This window comes from Bubalus kerabau, chromosome 19 (assembly GCF_029407905.1).
Source record: "Bubalus kerabau isolate K-KA32 ecotype Philippines breed swamp buffalo chromosome 19, PCC_UOA_SB_1v2, whole genome shotgun sequence".
NCBI classification, from domain to species: Eukaryota; Metazoa; Chordata; class Mammalia; order Artiodactyla; family Bovidae; genus Bubalus; species Bubalus kerabau.
In genome coordinates this window covers 54,074,879-54,093,732 of record NC_073642.1, presented here as the reverse complement: position 1 = coordinate 54,093,732, position 18,854 = coordinate 54,074,879, and the positions used below count along the sequence as shown (strand labels likewise).

The 18,854-nt window shown below is 35.2% G+C and overlaps 1 protein-coding gene across 37 annotated transcripts in view; it reads right to left on the bottom strand.

The window, feature by feature from the left end:
- The window catches only part of LOC129633625 (uncharacterized), a 176,388-nt gene that overhangs the window by 128,384 nt on the left and 29,150 nt on the right, over positions 1-18,854 (bottom strand). The window contains exon 3 of one of the 37 annotated variants that reach the window (XR_008705140.1): positions 1,512-1,617. The exons of 34 other annotated variants lie outside the window; for them this stretch is intronic. Coding sequence is in view for 1 of the 3 variants with exons in the window: in XM_055555431.1 (XP_055411406.1) it covers positions 15,140-16,378 (1,239 nt within the window). In the remaining 2 variants the exon portion in view is untranslated. Of the gene's footprint in view, positions 1-1,511; positions 1,618-5,548; positions 6,609-13,255; positions 16,385-18,854 lie in introns of those variants that run through there. 2 more of the 37 variants (XR_008705144.1, XM_055555431.1) reach the window with 2 other exon arrangements.

Sequence of the window (18,854 nt, the reverse complement as noted above, 5' to 3'; positions counted from 1 at the left end):
AAAACAGCAGAATACACGTTCTCTAGACGTGCACATGGCACATTCTCTAGGATAGAAAACATACTAAATCACATAACAAACCTCAACAAATTGAGGAAGATAGAAATTCCAAGCATCTTTTCTGACAACAATGTTATGAAGCCAGAAATCAATTGCAGGGAAAAAAAAATAATCAACTCATAGAAATTAAACAACATGCTACTTAAAAAAATAAAAACAATGGGTCAAAAATGAAATCAAGAAAGAAATCAGAAAATACCTCCATACAAACAATAATGGAAATATAACCTCACAATATTTATTGGATGCAGCAAAAGTGTTCTAAGAAGTAAGTTCATTTATATAAGACATCCTTGAAAAATAAGAAAAATCAAAAACAAACAAAATAACCTACCATCTAAAGGAATTAGAAACAGGAAAAAAAAAGTCAGTAGAAGAAAGGAAATAATAAAGATCAGAGAGCTTTTCATTAGAACAGAGATCTAAAATGAGTAGAAAAGAGCAGTACAATCAAGAACAGGATTTTTTGGGGAAAAAAAATACAGGAATAATGTCATGGCCATGAAATTAAAAGATGCTTGCTGCTTGGAAAGAAAGCTCTGACAAAACTAGATAGTATATTGAAAAGCAGAGGCATTATTTTGCTAACAAAGATCCATCTAGTCAAAGCTACGATTTTTCCAGTAGTCATGTATGGATGTTGAGAGCTGGACCATAAAGAAAGCTGAGCAATGAAGAATAGATGCCTTTGAACTGTGGTGTTAGAGAAGACTCTTGACAGTCCCTCAGACTGCAAGGAGATTCAACCAGTCAATCCTAAAGGAAATCAGTCCTGAATGTTCATTGGAAGGACTGATGTTGAAGCTCCAATACTTTGGGCACCTGATGGGAAGAACTGACTCCTTGGAAAAGACCTTGATGCTGGGAAAGATTGAAGGCAGGAGGATAAGGGGATAATAGAGGATAAGCTGGTTGGATGGCATCACCAACTTGATGGACAATGAGTTTGAGCCAGCTCTGGGAGTTGTTGATGGACACGGAAGCTTGGCATGCTGAAGTCCCTGGTGTTGCAAACAGTCGAACAGAACTAAGTGACTGAACTGAACTGACTGATATAGGAAAACAAACAAACAAAAAACAAAACAAAACTCTAGTCAGGTTCAACAAGAAAATAAGAGATAAGACATAGAAGATAAATAAACAAAATAAGAAGTGAAAGGAGAAATTAACAACTGATACCATAAAGCTACAAAAAGTCATAAGAAATAACATTAACATGTAAATAATATCTACATGCCAACAAACTAGACAACCCAGAAGAAATGGACTATTGTCTAGAAACATAAGCATGCCAAAATTGAGTCAAGAACAGAAACGATTTGAACATAACAATCACTAGAAGTGAAATACAATCTGTAATTTAAAAAAAAAAGAAACTTCTCTGTAAACAAAATTCCAGAACTGGACAGTTTCACTGAGGAATTCTACCAAACTTAACAAGAAATACTTACACCTATCCTTCTCAAACTATTCCAAAATATTGAAGAGGAGGGAACATGCCCAAATTAATTCTATGAATCCATCATCATTCTGATAGTAAAACTCCAGGCAAAGATACTACAAAAAAGAAAGGATATTAAAGGCCAGTATCTTTGATGGATACAGATACAAAAATCCTCAATAAAATATTAGCAAACCAAATCCAACAATACATAAAAATTTGTACACTGTGATCAAGTTGGATTGATTCCAGGGTCAAAAGGATAGTTCAACACACAGAAACCAATCAATGTGATACACCACATTAACAAAAGGAAAGACAAAAAACACAAAATTTCCTCAATAGTTACATAAAAAACATTGGATAAAATTAACTTCCATTCATTATAAAAACTCTCACCAAAGTGTGTATACAGGGAATATATCTCAACATTATAAAAGGCATGTATGACAAACCCACAACCAACTTAATGCTAAATTATATAAAGTTAAAAAAAAAAAAAAACTGGAAGACTTCCCACTAAATTCAGGAACAAGACAAGTATGCCCACTCTCACCACTTCTACTCAACACTGTATTGGAAGCCCTAGTAACAACAATCAGACATGAAAAGGAAATTAAGGTATCCAAATTGGAAAGGAAAAGGTAAAACTGTCACCATATGCAGGATGACATGATAATCCACAAAGAGAACCCTGAAGTATCTACACGAAGTAATTAGTGAATTCAGCAAGTATTAAGAAAGCTGCTTATTAATAACCCCAGAAATAGTGTCAGGAAGTCTGCGTTTGCTTTTGCAGTCATTATGGTCAGTTTCCCACTCTTAGAACAATTCCAGTTACTCAGTGTCCTCAGTTACAAATTGTGGTCATTTTTATTATTAGTCTGGCAGACTAATAGGTAAGAAATGTGCCCAGTATAACGATTACATTCAGATTACTGAATTACGTATCTAGATTTTTGAGGGAAAAAAGTTTCCTTACAGGCTATCCTTGGATTTATGTTGTCATTGTGAAATAGGAATTAGATTTACTAACACAGATATGTGGGGCTTCCCAGGTGGCAACAGTAGTAAAGAACACACCTACCAATGAAGAAGACATAAGACACATGGGTTCAATCCCTGGGTCAGAAAAATCTCCAGGAGGAGGGCATGGCAACCCACTCCAGTACTCTTTCCTGGAGGATCCCATTGACAGAGGAGCCTGGTGGGCTACAGTCCTAGGGTCATAGAGTTGGACACAACTGAGGTGACTTAGCACAGCACAGGAGACAAGGTTAATGTACTAGGAATCTGCTGCATTTATTTACACTAACAATGGAATATCAGAAAGAGAAAGTAAAAAAAAGCAAAAGAAAACAAAAACTCCCGTATAAAATCATGTCAAAAATGTACCTAAGCATAAACTTAACCAAGGAGGTAAAAGACCTCGACACTGAAAACTATAAAACACTGATAAAGGAAACTGAAGATGATTTAAAGAAATGGAAAGATATTCCAAGATCTGGATTAGAAGAATTAATATTGTTAAAATGACCAAGCTACCAAAGCAATCTATAGTTTTAATGCAATCTTTATTAAAACACCCATGACATTTTTCACAGAACTAGAATAAATAATCCTAAAATTTATATGAAATACAAAAGACCCAGGATTGTCAAAGCCATCCTGAGGAAAAAGAAAAAAGCTGGAGGCATAAATTTTCCAGACTTAAACAGTACTGAAAAGCTACAGTAATCAAAACAGTGTGGTATCAGTATAAAACCAGATATATAAATAAATGGAACAGAATAGAGAACCCAGAAATATACCCACACATCTATTGTCAATTAATTTATGACAAAGGAGGCAGGAATATACAGTGAAGCAAGACAGTATCTTCAACAAGTGCTGTTAGGAAAGCTGGAAAGTTACATGTAAATTTAAAAAAATAGAACATTTCTTCCAATCATATACAAAAATCAACTCAAAGTGCTTTAAAAACATAAATATAAAACCTAAAATCATAAAATTCCTTTAAGAGAACATACTCAAAACATTCTCAGGTATAAATTATAGCTATATTTTCTTAATCAGTCTCCTAAGACTAAATAAATAAAAGTAAAAATAAAGAAATGGGACCTAATACAATTTTAAAACTTTTGCATAGCAAAAGAAACCATCAAAAAAAATCACAAATTATACAAATGAAAGGCTAATATCTAAAATACACAAACATCTCATACAACTCAATATCAAAAAGGCAATCCCATCAAATATGGGCAGTAGACCTAAATAGACATTTCTCCAAAGATGACATACAGATGGCCAACAGGCACATAAAAAAAGAAAACTGTTCAACATCATTCATTATTAGAGAAATGCAAATCAAAACCACGATAAGGTATCACTTCACACTAGTCAGAATGGCTATCATCAAAATGTCTACAAGTAACAAAAGACAGAGAGGATATGGAGAAAAAGGAACCCTTCTACAGTGTTGGTGGGAATGTAAATTGGTAGCCACTGTAGAAAACACTATGGAGGTCCTCAGAAAACTAAAACTACAGCTATCATATGATCCAGCAATCCCACTCCTGGGAAAAGACAAGAACTCTGATTCTAGAAGTTATATACCCCTCACCCCAATGTTCATATCAGCAGCATTTATAATAGGCAAGACATTGAAACAACTCAAGTGCCTATCAACAGACAATTGGCTTAATAAGATGTGGTATATGTTATATGCAATGGAATATTACTCAGTCATGCAGAATAATTAAATATTGTCATTTGCAGCTATATGGATGGACCTAGTGAATATCATATTAAGTGAAGTCAGAAAAAGACAATATTATATGATATCACTTATATATGAACCTAAAAAATGATACAAATGAATCTATACACAAAATAGAAACAGACTCAGACACAGAAAGCAAACTTATGGTTACCAAAGGGGAAAGGGAAGGGGGAGGGATAGATTAAGAGCATGGAATTAACACATACAAAGTACTATGCATAAAATAGATAAGCAACAAGGAATTATTGTATAGCACGGGGGACTATGTTCAGTATCTTATAGTAACCTCTAATGGGAAATAATCTGGGAAAATATTTATTTATAACACTGAATCACTTTGCTATATACCAAAAATAACATTGTAATTCAACTATATTTCAATTTAAAAAGCATACAAATACATAGGGCAGGGTGAGAAAAATGTTTACTACTGAGATATCTAACATTTCTCAAAATAAAAATATCTAACATGTGTTAAGAATTTGAAAAGAACTATAATAAACAAAAGGTGGACAAACAGAAAGAAAAGACAACTAACTTGGTCAAATACATCTTGAAAGAGTTTACAGTTTTTAAAAAAGCCACTTGAGTAGTAATTTCAAAGGAGATAGAAAGGATAAATGAAAACTGATTCTTGGAGAAGGAATATTGGCCTTAGGAAATGGTGGAAGAGTAGCTTAGATAAGAGGAAGAGCCTCTGGATTGTAAAAGGGAGGGAGGTGAAACAGACTGATCCGCAGATGATCTTCAGAAAGTTATTACTGAGGAGTTTCTCTTTTCTTTATAAAGAGGGAATATCTCCTTATGAAAGCAAGGAGTCAGAAGCAACAGAAAGTGGAAATCTGCAGAGGGTGAAGATTTCACTGTGGAAAAGTGAGACTAAGTTGAACATAAAAATGGAGCAGGGATTTTGGGAAATACTTCTGGTCTATTTGAAGTTGACAGCCATTTATTCATTTAGAAATTAATTCTAGAATCAGTTGGCTGCATTTCGTGAACCCAGCTCTCAATCGAGTTTTCCCTAATTCTCTCCTACCTAGTCTGTTGGCTTCCAATCTGTCCACCATATCTATTTCCTTTGAAATTTACTTAATTAGCTTTGATTCTAAAATCAGGATTAATTTTGACTAAAATAAAACATAAACATGATTTTGAATGGGTTATAAAAGTACATTTTCCCCCCTCATATAACAAAACGTCTGGAGGTAGACTGAAGTCCTTCCAGTAGTACAATAATAGCAGGGTTCTAAGTTCACGTCTGTGCAGTTTTTTCATTATTTAACAGTGAAGAAATGAATCCTGCAACCCCAAACATTGTCGTCTCACTAACATTTCGTTTGAGAAGGAAGAAAAAGGACAGTCAAAGGGTTTTCCTATTATAAGAAAGAAAAAAGATTCCTGAAGATTCCTCTCCCCTACCACCATCTTATTCATCTTCTGTTGCTACTTCAAACTAAGAAAGATTTTGTTAGTAAGAAAACGAGAGGAAAATGCAGTTAAGTAAGCAACTACAGTATTCACTATTGTTCCCCATTTAACAGCACTTTTGGCAATGTCTTAAACCTTCTTGCCCTTTTGTGACTTCGTCACATCCATATGTAAAAATTCCAAAGTTGAGTATTTGTGAAATATTGATAACTGGGCAGCGTAAGACACAGAAATTTAAATTGAATTTTACTTTTTTCTCTTAAAAAGTAACCCTTGTGTGCTTTAGGAAACTTAAACCTATATAATACAGGAAGAAATTGAATTTAAAGAACATGTATTATTTTTAGTAGTACATTTACCATTTTAGGCACAGTTCATGTAAAAAATTAGTACCTTCTATAACTCTCTAAGCTGCACAAAGTCCAGGAGATAAATACATAAATAAAGAAACAGGAAAAATTTTTACATTTCAAAAGTTTTCAACTATAGGAAAGTTTATCAGGCGATCTTATGGTCATATTTAATTCAATACTAAAAATAACAATAAACTATTAATATGTGTAAGAAAATCCAAAAGAGATCTCTTTATCCTCATAACAACTATTTATGGTCTTTTTTTATAGTGTTCATATATTGAATCTTTTCAAACATGAAAAACATACACAGCATAATACCACACACATTTGCACGCTTCTCCAAACACATCTTCAGGCTTTCTTCAAAAGTTAACCACTAAGCCCAGTTTTGTACTATTTCCCCTGCATGCTTTTATAGTGATATTGAATAAATATCTTGAAAGTATTCAGTTGTATTTTATGCTAGTGCCATATTAGGCTGTATCTGTCTTCAGCTTCCTTTTTTATCACACATCCATGTGAGATTTATCTCTTCTGATACCTAAAAATATGAAATGGATTTCTTTATGTTGTAGAGTATAAAATATTTTCTCCTTCTCCAGTGGGAGAATTATGTGTGTCCTATTGATGTCTGTAATGGCCATACGATTTTTTTTAGACAACGAAATGTTGAAGGGAAGTGATGAGTGTCAGTGGTATGTCTTTGTGATTTCTTTCTCTTTTTCATGGAAAGCTTGATGATCCATATATAAATATCTCTGACAATTTATCTACAGAGTGCAAAGGTTAGGAAAAAAAATAGAGGCTAATCTATGATGTTGTGTGAGAGAGTAATAAACTTCATGGCAAGCCACTGGGATCGCTTGTTATTACAGCATAAACATAGATTAAGCTGACTGATGTAACTTAGTTTCATTGCTATTAAATATTTTATTGTGTATGTTGACCAAAATACGTTTTGGTTGATCATTATTGACGGAATTGTGTCCCTGCCCAGAATTTGTGCATTAAAACTCTCCCCTCCCACAACCACCTTCCATGGACTATATTTGGAGACAGAGCCTTTAAAGAGGTAATTAAGGTGAATGATGTCATGAGGGTTGTGCCCTAACCTGATAGTTGGTCTCCTTTTAAAAAGACGAAGAGACACCAAGGAAAATCAGAGAGCAAAGGTCACGTGAGGACACAGAAGACACTTATCTGCAGGTCAACAATAGAGTCCTCAGGAGCAAGTAAGCTGCCAAAATTTGATTTTAAACTTTTAGTCTATAGAACTGTAAGAAAATAGATGTGTGCTGTTTCAGTCCTGCAGTCTACTGTATTTTGTTTTTGCAGCCCTAAAAATACTAATATACAAAGGACAGTGATTTAAAAAAATTTTCTGCTACAAATATTGGTATAATGAACATCCTTATTTGTATTTCTTGGCATACAAACTTGAGAATCTATCACATAAGCTAAAAAAAAAAAAAAATTCTGGATCAACAGAAGTTATATCTTCAAACAAGATTTTGATGAACTTAATTCGTATGAGAATTATCATGTTCCCAAATCATTACTGCTATTCAGACTCTGATTATCTCTTCACAAATATGGAGTCACTCTCTGATTTTAGTTAAGCTCATTAAGCATAGAAGATGCACCAAACATAGTTGGAGCTCTGTTAACACATGTGTAATGAACATTTCTGGCAAATATTTCTATTCTATGAGGAAGACATTAACATATTATATTGTCAAACTATATAAGAAAAAACATGATTATCAGATGGAGTTTGAACAACCCTCATATTAACTATTAAAATGAAGTCTGAGAATTTTTCATTTTTATTTCGAGATTATCTGTTGAAGAGATAGAGATTTACTTTGTGTACTTAATATTAACTCTTGATCACCAATAAAAACATGTTTTCTTCTAAATAGTAGATATATACATATTAGTCCTTTCAAGATACAGCAATCATCTCAAGGTAAAAGCTAAATAAATTGATTTTACTTCATGTGAAAGTTGAACTCAGTCCTGTTGGATTCTTTGCAACCCCATGGACTATAGAAGGGCTTCCCTGGTGGCTGAGGTCAAAGCGTCTGCCTCCAATGCGGGAGACCTGGATTCGATAAGTGAAAGTGGAAAGTGAAGTCGCTCAGTCGTGTCCGTGTCCGACTCTTTGCGACCTCATGGTCTGTAGCCTACCAGGCTCCTCCATCTGTGGGATTCTCCAGGCAAGAATACTGGAGTGGGTTGCCATTTCCTTCGCCAGAAGATCTTCCCAACTCAGGGATCGAACCCGGGTCTCCAGCATTGGAGGCAGACGCTTTACCATCTGAGCCACCAGGTAAGCTCATGGACTATACAGTCCATGGAATTCTCCAGGCCAGAATACTGGAGTGGTAGCCTTTCCCTTCTCCAGGAGATTTTCCCAACCCAGGGATCAAACCCAGGTCTCTCTGCATTGCACGCAGATCTTTACTAGCTGAGCTACAAGGGATACTGGAGTGGGTAGCCTATCCCTTCTCCAGCAGATCTTCCCGACCCAGGAATCTAATCGGGGTCTCCTGCATTGCAGGAAGATTCCTTACCAACTGAGCTATGATCACGTACAGTAGGAATATGTTTGCCTTTTTTACATACAAGGTTCCTTCAGAAAAACTGTTGAAAACGTCAATCAAAACTTATGATTTAAAGAGTTTCATTACTGAGATAACAGTTTAAACAAGAAAAAATTTATTTCCACTATTTTTTATTCAAAATCATTGAGTTAAATAAATCCCTAAAATAAACCAAGTAGTTTCTATTTTCCTTAATACCATGCTGGCTATATATTTAGTGAACTAAAAGTCAGTGCTCCTGAAAAGCTGGTGTATATACATGCACGTCCCTTCCAATTATTTAGGAAGTACCAAAACACCCCAAATGGTATATCAAGCAAATCTACATTACTTAAAAATGTGAGGGTGAAAAGTGACTTTCAACACATAGCATTGCAAACACAAATACGTAATTTAGTTCAGAATTATTTTTAATGACAACATAATTTATGGTAGAGTTTCCTTAACAGAAATAAAAGAAAATTAGAAAAAAAGTAGTTGTTTTCTGAAATAGGACACTTTATATGACCCCAGATAACTAATGTATGTTCTCAAAATTTAGCATATCTCTGAATACAACAAACTGCAGAATTAGTGCATTAGCATCTACAAATTTTAAAAAAGCAGTAAAATTTAACTAAGCTGAGAATCCCAAGGACAGGGGAGCCTGGTGGGGTGCCATCTATGGGGTTGCACCGAGTCAGACATGACTGAAGCGACTTAGCAGCAACAGCAGCAGCAGAACTAGTTTAGCACTTGTAAAAATCCCAAGTCAAAATTTATCTTCTAGTTTTACATCTAACGATTATTTATGGTTTGTACTAAACCTATGAATTATGGTATCAGAAACAGAAATACCACAGGGCATTTTAATACTGCCTGCAGGCATTACTTCATTATGTTTTAGAATCAGGGATAAAATTATTGAGGCCTAGGAAAAAAGAACCTATTAAGTGAGCTGAGGAGATTCGAATGGAAATGCAAAACAATTAATCCTAGTAAAATCCATGCAAAAGTGATTCAATATAAAATGATATACTCTCTCAAGTGACAAAAAGGAATGTGCTTTATAGTCTGTAGTATAATAAAATTCCTTAGGCATCCAAATACAAGAGAAAGAAAAAAAGTGATAAAAAATAACAAAAGAACAATAAGAGAAATGTGAAAATTTATGCTGGCTTTATATCTAAATATTGTTTTATTATTTTGACTAAATAAAATGTGGTGTGTGTGTGCATATGTGTGTGGGTGTTAGTGTGTGTTACTGCTATTATACTTCTGATGCATAAAAAAGTAATTATTACCTTTTCCCAGCCCTATCTGGGCCCAACAAAATATATACATTTTCACAATGCCACAGAATTTTGCTAAAACTGTTACTGAAAAATCAGTAATTAAATGATGACTGAGCACAGGAAGTACAAAACAGATGTTAAATTCTTTAGAAAACAAAGTACATCATTCAATAATCCCTCAAAGTTTTAGTAATATAGTCGGCAAGATAAAATGTGCAAGTATTTAAGTATAAATTTGACTTATTTCTAGACAATGAAATACTAGACAAAGAAATAAATATTTTTCTGTTCTTCAAAGGAATCTGAGTTAGTTAACTAGGGTTTTCGACAATCTGAACTGTAGGTACACTTATGTATACTGGAGAAAGAATACTGAGACCATCTGTAAAATTTTCAAATTACATACATGAGGGAAAGGGCCATGAAACAGGTTAGTGAGAGTGTCTGGAAAAAATAAGATTTAATTTAACTAAAAGAAGAATCAATTGAACTAGCTTTCAAACATCTTTTAGAATAAAACTATAATGGAGGATAATCATTTTTTTAACTCTGAGATAATATTAATATAAATAAGCAGGTTTTAATTAAAATTATTCAGTAGACAACTAAATACTCCTCAATACTCTATTGTTATTTAGTTGCTAAATTGTGTCTGACTTTTGCAACCCCAGGGATGATAGCCTGCCAGGCTCCTCTGTTCATGGGATTTCCCAGACAAAAATACTGGAGTGGGTTGTCATTTCCTTCTCCAGAGGGTCTTCCTGACCCAGGTATCGAAACCCCCTCTTTTGCACTGGAGGCAGATTTTTTACCACTGAGCCACCAGGGAAGCAAGCTAATATTGAAAATTTAACACAATTTAATCAACTGATCAATCAGAGAAATTCTTTTATTTTGGTCAATATATTTGATTAAAGTTATGTTCAGCATTAAAGATATATTAAAATGTTCAGAAACATTTGAAAGGATATCACAACAAAGTCTATGACTAGAGATTTCAATTCGCAAAATCTAAGTAAAACAATAATTGAGGAACAGATATAGGTAAAGTAATGGAGAGGGCTGAAGCTGCCCAAGAAGAAAAACAAAGGCTTCGGACAGATCCAAGTCTGTGACTAGACTGGAGATCATCAATGACCGCTTATATAGTAGTTTCAGTGGCCCAGAAAGGATGCAAAGGAGACTGAGGATCTAGCATATTGCTTAAATCGGTATTTTAAATCTCTTCACGAAGAGAAAGAGAAAGATGGAAATTATTTGGGGAATGAGTTTTGCTAGTTTGCTCATTTTTCAGTAAGGCTTGAACATAAATATAATTATTATGTGTCTTTATAAGTAAGTACAGTTGGCGATTGAACAACAAAGAGGGTTAATCCTTGTGTAACTTATAGTTGGCCCTTATACATGTTCAGCCAACCTACAGACCATATAATACTCTAGTATTTACTAACGAAAAATTTCCATGAGTAGGTTGACCGCTGCAGTTCAAATCCATGCTGTTCAAGGAACAACTGTAAATTTATTAAATGGACTTTTTCAAAGTAATTGTCGCTAGTAGGAATTAGAGCACATAACTTTGATAATAGCAGTATTTTTTGCTAGAAATTATTTTACAAACTAGTTCTCTTACATTTCACATTTGACTTCCCCTATAGAATATAATTCCAAGGGGCAGAGGTCTAGTCTGATCACTTCAACATTATGTCCCCAGCACATGTAGACAAAAAACAGAATTTTTGTAATAAGTATAAATCTAATGTTCACAATAACAGTGTTTCTAACTTCTGTGTTACTTCTACATGATTTTATAATGATGCATAGTATAATAAAAATACTTTTACAATCCCAGTTATTATTAAAATCATTTTTGTATTTCTTTCAAGGCTTTTCTATTATCCTATACATAAAATTCAGTCTAATTCTTCACTCTGAATCAGTGAGATTATACTAGTTTGTGGTGAGGTATCAGACAACCAAAACATGCCAGCAGATTAATATGGTCAAGTTTTATATATCATGGAGGCTCTATATCCACTGTGGGTCTGGGTATGTGCATATGCATGCAGGATGTCTCTTCTCATAGCAGTCACTGAGCCTGACTGAGGCTTCCCACCAATATGCAGCTCGAAGTCATGCAGCAGAGGAAAGAGGATGTAGGAACTCTGATACTGGCTGTAAAGTCTCTCACCTGTAACTGGCAGAACTTAAGGCCTACTAAGTCACTTTGGTTTCCATTTCATTTGCCAACAGAATTTGCAACCATGACTACTTTCAACAAAAAAAGGTGAGAAAAGGAAAACCTATCAATTGCCTCAAAAGCAAATATCTGGGATTATTTAGTAGCAGTAATACCACCTTCCTAGTACTTTCCGATTACTGCTTCACCCTAATTAAAGAATGCTTCTGTTACACAAAAATGTCTGAGAAGTGTCAGTCACAATTCAGGCATCAAGTCAATCCAAACTATAATTTATAAAAACAATATGAATCAATTTGAATCACTTGTTATAGAGTGATAGAACAAAAGGAATTATGTATCAAAAAGGTGTAACACTGAAGCTTAATGAAGCATGCACCATAATAGTGAAGGATGTTAAACATTAAGATAATGGTTGAAAATTATAATTATAAACATGGGAATGGTGCTGAAGATATACCCTTTGTAATATATTAAAATGCTTACATTTTTGTAAAGACAAAAGAAACCATGTTATGGTTGGCAGTTGGGATTGCAGGGTTCCTTTCAGTAGGTACATGATTTGTAGTGATACATGGTCTACATGTGTGAGTACAAGAAACCAAAACTAAAGTACTCACTCATTTTTAACTGAAGCACCTTCTTTTATGCTTTAGCATTGTCATAAAAACATACCATCAGAAAAAAGTTTTATACTGAGTTGTAGAAAGAGAATACATGTCTTCTCAGATGGTTACCAGGGAAATATAGTTATGAATACAAATGGATAAATACAAAAGATGATCATCTTATTTCAAATTGAAATTAAGTGTTATAATCTTCTTCAGGTCTCTGCTATTTTCTCCTTTTATGTTATCTTTACAAAATTTAAAGCAAACAGTTTCATTGACTTTCTTGGAAATCATGATGGATAACTTAAAAAGATTTTGTAAAGTAAAATCACTAAAAATATGTCTAGGTGTCTTTGCAGTCTTATGATTTTAGGTAACAAATATTATATATTTCCTAATCTGACTGACTTAAAATAGTATTTCCCTGAATTGTACTGAATTAGACATATAACTCATTTAGCATACCTGTTTCTTTTTTCTTATTATGTTTTGATAGATTTAGCAGATAAATTTTCAAATTCCAATTTGGAGTGAATATTTTCTTTAGAGGTGTCCTTCATCCCTATGCTATGCTAAGTCACTTCAGTCATGTCCGACTCTGTGCAACCCCATAGACAGCAGCCCACCAGGCTCCCCCGTCCCTGGGATTCTCCAGGCAAGAACACTGGAGTGGGCTGCCATTTCCTTCTCCAATGCATGAAAATGAAAAGTGAAAGTGAAGTCGCTCAGTCATGTCTGACTCTTAGCGACCCCATGGATTGCAGCCTAACAGGCTCCTCCGTCCATGGGATTTTCCAAGCAAGAGTACTGGAGTGGGGTGCCATTGCCTTCTCCCTTCATCCCTAGTAATTTTCAATTAATTGGAATCTAACCCAATTGTTCTACCATCATTTATACAATTTTTGAAAATATCTGAACTTTCATTATTCTTATTGAAGACAACTCAAAATCTTCAAATTATTAGAAATCCTTAAGTAAAATGACTAATTTACATAATATAATGAAAAATGCATTTAGAGGCTAAACTTAGTATTTTTGACATGACAGATTTCTTAAAGTAGTTGAAAAGAACAACTATGAATTTTTTATTGTAATATTACTGATTAGTTTATGCCAAGAAAAAATTTTCAAGATATCCTAAATAAGTTCATATCGAAATGACAATCATGTTCTTCATTATAATGTACTTATTTAAAATTCTGATATTATTGAGAGAGGATCACAAAAATATTCTTCAGCTTATTAACCTATCCAATACAATATCCACCTCTCAGGTTTGCTATAGAAAAATGACAATGGAATCCAAATTTCATATCTCAAGAAGGAGCACAGTGGATTAAATAGACACCTTTAGTTTTATCCTTTGCCTTATGCTAGTCTATTATTACAGTAATTATCCTTATGCATCTGAAAGATTTGTTTTCAAGATGTATTTATAATTTTACTTTTCTGAACACAAAAGCATTGCTAAATCAGGTTTCCATGACCTGCAAAAAAGTCGTTTGCTGATGTACTATTCTGAAAACATACATTATGAGCGAATTTGATTGTTCCTAAAAAGCTCCTCCTTCCTTCTTTATATCCTGAGTTTTACGCAAGTTGTGACTTTATACTTATTCATAAATTATATTGAAATCAGAAGACATAATTTAGAGACTTAGCTACACGTTATAACTCTATTTTTTCACTTACATATAAAAATATCTAAATTTCTAGTGATATAGGGATGATCATATCAGATGAAAAATCTTTGAAATTTAGAGGCATGAGTATGTTGAAACATATGATTATCCACAAATAATAACTGTTTGAAATTCATGATTCATAGTAATATTTCCTACCACACCTGGGGAAAAGAGACTAGCTTGTGATGGTTAGGAGGAAATAATCAGTTCTTAAATCACATGAGTAAACACAGAAGATCAACAATCAACTTGATTAAAAAAACTAGATAAAAATGATCAACTAGATAAAAAAAATCTTCTTCATAATACTTCTCTCTTTTGATCTTTTATGCTATCTCTATAAATTTTAAACTGGCATTTTGGATAATATCAAGTGGCTGATTTTCTTTTGCTTATTTGTATTTTTCCTGAATGATTTCTTGAATCATTTTCAATACTGACTTTCAGTTCAGTTCAGTTCAGTCACTCAGTCATGTCCAATTCTTTGTGACCCTACTTTCTGCCATAAGGGTGGTGTCATCTGCATATCTGAGGTTATTGATATTTCTCCTGGCAATCTTGATTCCAGCTTGTGCTTCTTCCAGCCCAGCGTTTCTGATGATGTACTCTGCATAGACGTTAAATAAGCAGGGTGACAATATACAGCCTTGGCATACTCCTTTTCCTATTTGGAACCAGTCTGTTGTTCCATGTCCAGTTCTAACTGTTGCTTCCTGACCTGCATATAGGTTTCTCAAGAGGCAGGTCAGGTGGTCTGGTATTCCCCATCTCTTTCAGAATTTTCCACAGTTTATTGTGATCAACACAGTCAAAGGCTTTGGCATAGTTAATAAGGCAGAAATAGATGTTTTTATGGAACTCTCTTGCTTTTTCCATCATCCAGCAGATGTTTGCAATTTGATCTCTGGTTCCTCTGCCTTCTCTAAAACCAGTTTGAACATCTGGAAGTTCATGGTTCACGTATTGCTGAAGTCTGGCTTGGAGAATTTTGAGCATTACTTTACTAGTGTGTAAGATGAGTGCAATTGTGCAGTAGTTTGAGCATTCTTTGGCATTGCCTTTCTTTGGGATTGCAATGAAAACTGACCTTTTCCAGTCCTGTGGCCACTGCTGAGTTTTCCAAATTTGCTGGCATATTGAGTGCAGCACTTTCATGGCATCACCTTTCAGGATTTGAAAGAGCTGAACTGGAATTCTATCACCTCCACTAGTTTTGTTCATAGTGATGTATTCTAAGGCCCACTTGACTTCACATTCCAGGATGTCTGGCTCTAGGTGAGTGATCACATCATCATGATTATCTTGGTTGTGAAGATCTTTTCTGTACAGTTGTTCTGTGTATTCCTGCCACCTCTTCTTAATATCTTCTGCTTCTGTTAGGTCCCTACCATTTCTGTCCTTTATCAAGCCCATCTTTGCATGAAATGTTCCCTTGGTATCTCTAATTTTCTTGAAGAGATCTCTAGTCTTTTCCATCCTGTTGTTTTCCTCTATTTCTTTGCATTGATCACTGAGGAATGCTTTCTTATCTCTCCTTGCTATTCTTTGGAACTCTGCATTCAGATGCTTATATCTTTCCTTTTCTCCTTTGCTTTTCACTTCTCTTCTTTCTATTTGTAAGGTCTCCCCAGACAGCCATTTTGCTTTTTTGCATTCCTTTTCCATGGGGATTTTCTTGATACCTGTCTCCTGTACAATGTTACGAATCTCCGTCCATAGTTCATCAGGCACTCTGTCTATCAGATCTAGTGCCTTAAATCTATTTCTCGTTTCCACTGTATAATCATAAGGGATTTGATTTACGTCATACCTGAATGGTCTAGTGGTTTTCCCTACTTTCTTCAATTTCAGTCTGAATTTGGCAATAAGGAGTTCATGATCTGAGCCACAGTCAGCTCCTGGTCTTGCTTTTGCTGACTGTATAGAGCTTCTCTCCATGTTTGGCTGAAAAGAATATAATCAATCTGAAGAAAAACCCAAGTAAGATGGTAGGTGTTCCAAGAAAGCATCAGAGAACAGACACACTGAAACGATAATCACAGAAAACTAGCCAATCTGATCACACCGACCACAACCTTGTCTAACTCAATGAAACTAAGCCATGCTGCGTGGGGCCACCCAAGACAGACAGGTCATGGTGGAGAGGTCTGATAGAATCTGGTCCACTGGAGAAGGGAATGACAAACCACTTCAGTATTCTTGCCTTGAGAACCCCATGAACAGTATGAAAAGGCAAAATGATAGCATACTGAAAGAGGAACTCCCCAGGTCAGGAGGTGCGCAATATGCTACTGGAGATCAGTGGAGAAATAACTCCAGACAGAATGAAGGGATGGAGCTAAAGCAAAAACAATACCCAGTTGTGGATGTGACTGGTGATAGACACAAGGTCTGATGCTGTAAAGAGCAATATTGCATAGGAACCTGGAATGTCAGGTCCATGAATCAAGGCAAATTGGAAATCGTCAAACAGGAGATGGCCTGTTTGACCATAGATAGATAGATACATATATATCTATGTATATTCCTAGAATGTCGTATATATATATCTACATATATTCCTGCTGCTGCTGCTGCTAAGTTGCTTCAGTCGTGTCCGACTCTGTGCGACCCCATAGACAGCAGCCCACCAGGCTTCCCCATCCCTGGGATTTTCCAGGCAAGAACACTGGAGTGGGTTGCCATTTCCTTCTCCAATGCATGAAAGTGAAAAGTGAAAGTGAAGTAGCTCAGTCCTGTCCGACTCTTCGCGACCCCATGGATGCAGCCCACCAGGCTCCTCTGTCCATGGGATTTTCCAGGCAAGAGTACTGGAGTGGGATGCCATTGCCTTCTCTGATGTATATTCCTAGAATGTCATATATATATCTATGTATATATATGTATGTGTGTGTGTGTGTGTGTGTGTGTGTGTATATGTATATTCCTAGAATGTTGTTGACATTCTAGGAATCAGTGAATTAAAATGGACTGGAATGGGTGAATTTAACTCAGATGACCATTATATCTAATACTGTGGGCAGGAATCCCTTAGAAGAAATGGAGTAGCTATCATGGTCAACAAAAGAGTTCAAAATTCAGTACTTGGATGCAATCTCAAAAACAACAGAATGATCTCTGTTCATTTCCAAGGCAAACCATTCAGTATCACGGTAATCCAAGCCTATGCCCCAACCAGTAATGCTGAAGAAGCTGAAGTTGAATGGTTCTATGAAGACCTACAAGACCTTTTAGAACTAACACCCAAAAAAGATGTCCTTTTCATTATAGGGGACTGGAATGCAAAAGTAGGAAGTCAGGAAATACCTGGAGTAACAGGCAAATTTGACCTTGGAGTACATAATAAAGCAGGGGAAAGGCTAATAGAGTTTTGCCAAGAGAATGCACTGGTCATAGCAAAACCTTCTTCCAAAAAGAATACTCTCCTCTTAATACAGTTTTACATGAATAACTATTAATAATACTTTGATTTTAATTTAAGATAGTTGCAAAGTTTTTACTTTTTGATATACTATAATGATGGATAATTTATTTTTTTTAATTTTATTTTATTTTTAAACTTTACAATATTGTATTAGTTTTGACAAATATTGAAATGAATCCGCCACAGGTATACATGTGTTCCCCACCCTGAGCCCTCCACCCTCCTCCCTCCTCCCTCCCCATACCATCCCTCTGGGTCGTCCCAGTGCACCAGCCCCAAGCATCCAGTATCATGCATCGAACCTGGACTGGCAACTCGTTTCATACATGATATTATACATGTTTCAATGCCATTCTCCCAAATCTCCCCACCCTCTCCCTCTCCCACAGAGTCCATAAGACTGTTCTATACATCAGTGTCTCTTTTGCTGTCTCGTACACAGGGTTATTGTTACCATCTTTCTAAATTCCATATATATGCATTAGTATACTGTATTGGTGTTTTTCTTGCTGGCTTACTTCACTCTGTATAATAGGTTCCAGTTTCATCCACCTCATTAGAACTGATTCAAATGTATTCTTTTTAATGGCTGAGTAATACTCCATTGTGTATATGTATCACAGCTTTCTTATCCATTCATCTGCTGATGGGCATCTAGGTTGCTTCCATGTCCTGGCTATTATAAACAGTGCTGCGATGAACACTGGGGTACACATGTCTCTTTCCCTTCTGGTTTCCTCAGTGTGTATGCCCAGCAGTGGGATTGCTGTATCACAGCAACTTTTAGGTATCCAATAGTGTCTAAACTTTAAAATATGACACTGTCAAGAAGAAAATAAGTCAAGCCCTAAAGTAACATGACAAATCAATAATACAGAATTAGTTGAGAATTTTTTGTTTTGCTTTTGATCATCACAAATATCCTAAATTTATGTAGGGCCCGCAAATGACCAGGGCCTCCCTGATGGCTCAGCTGGTACAGAATTCACC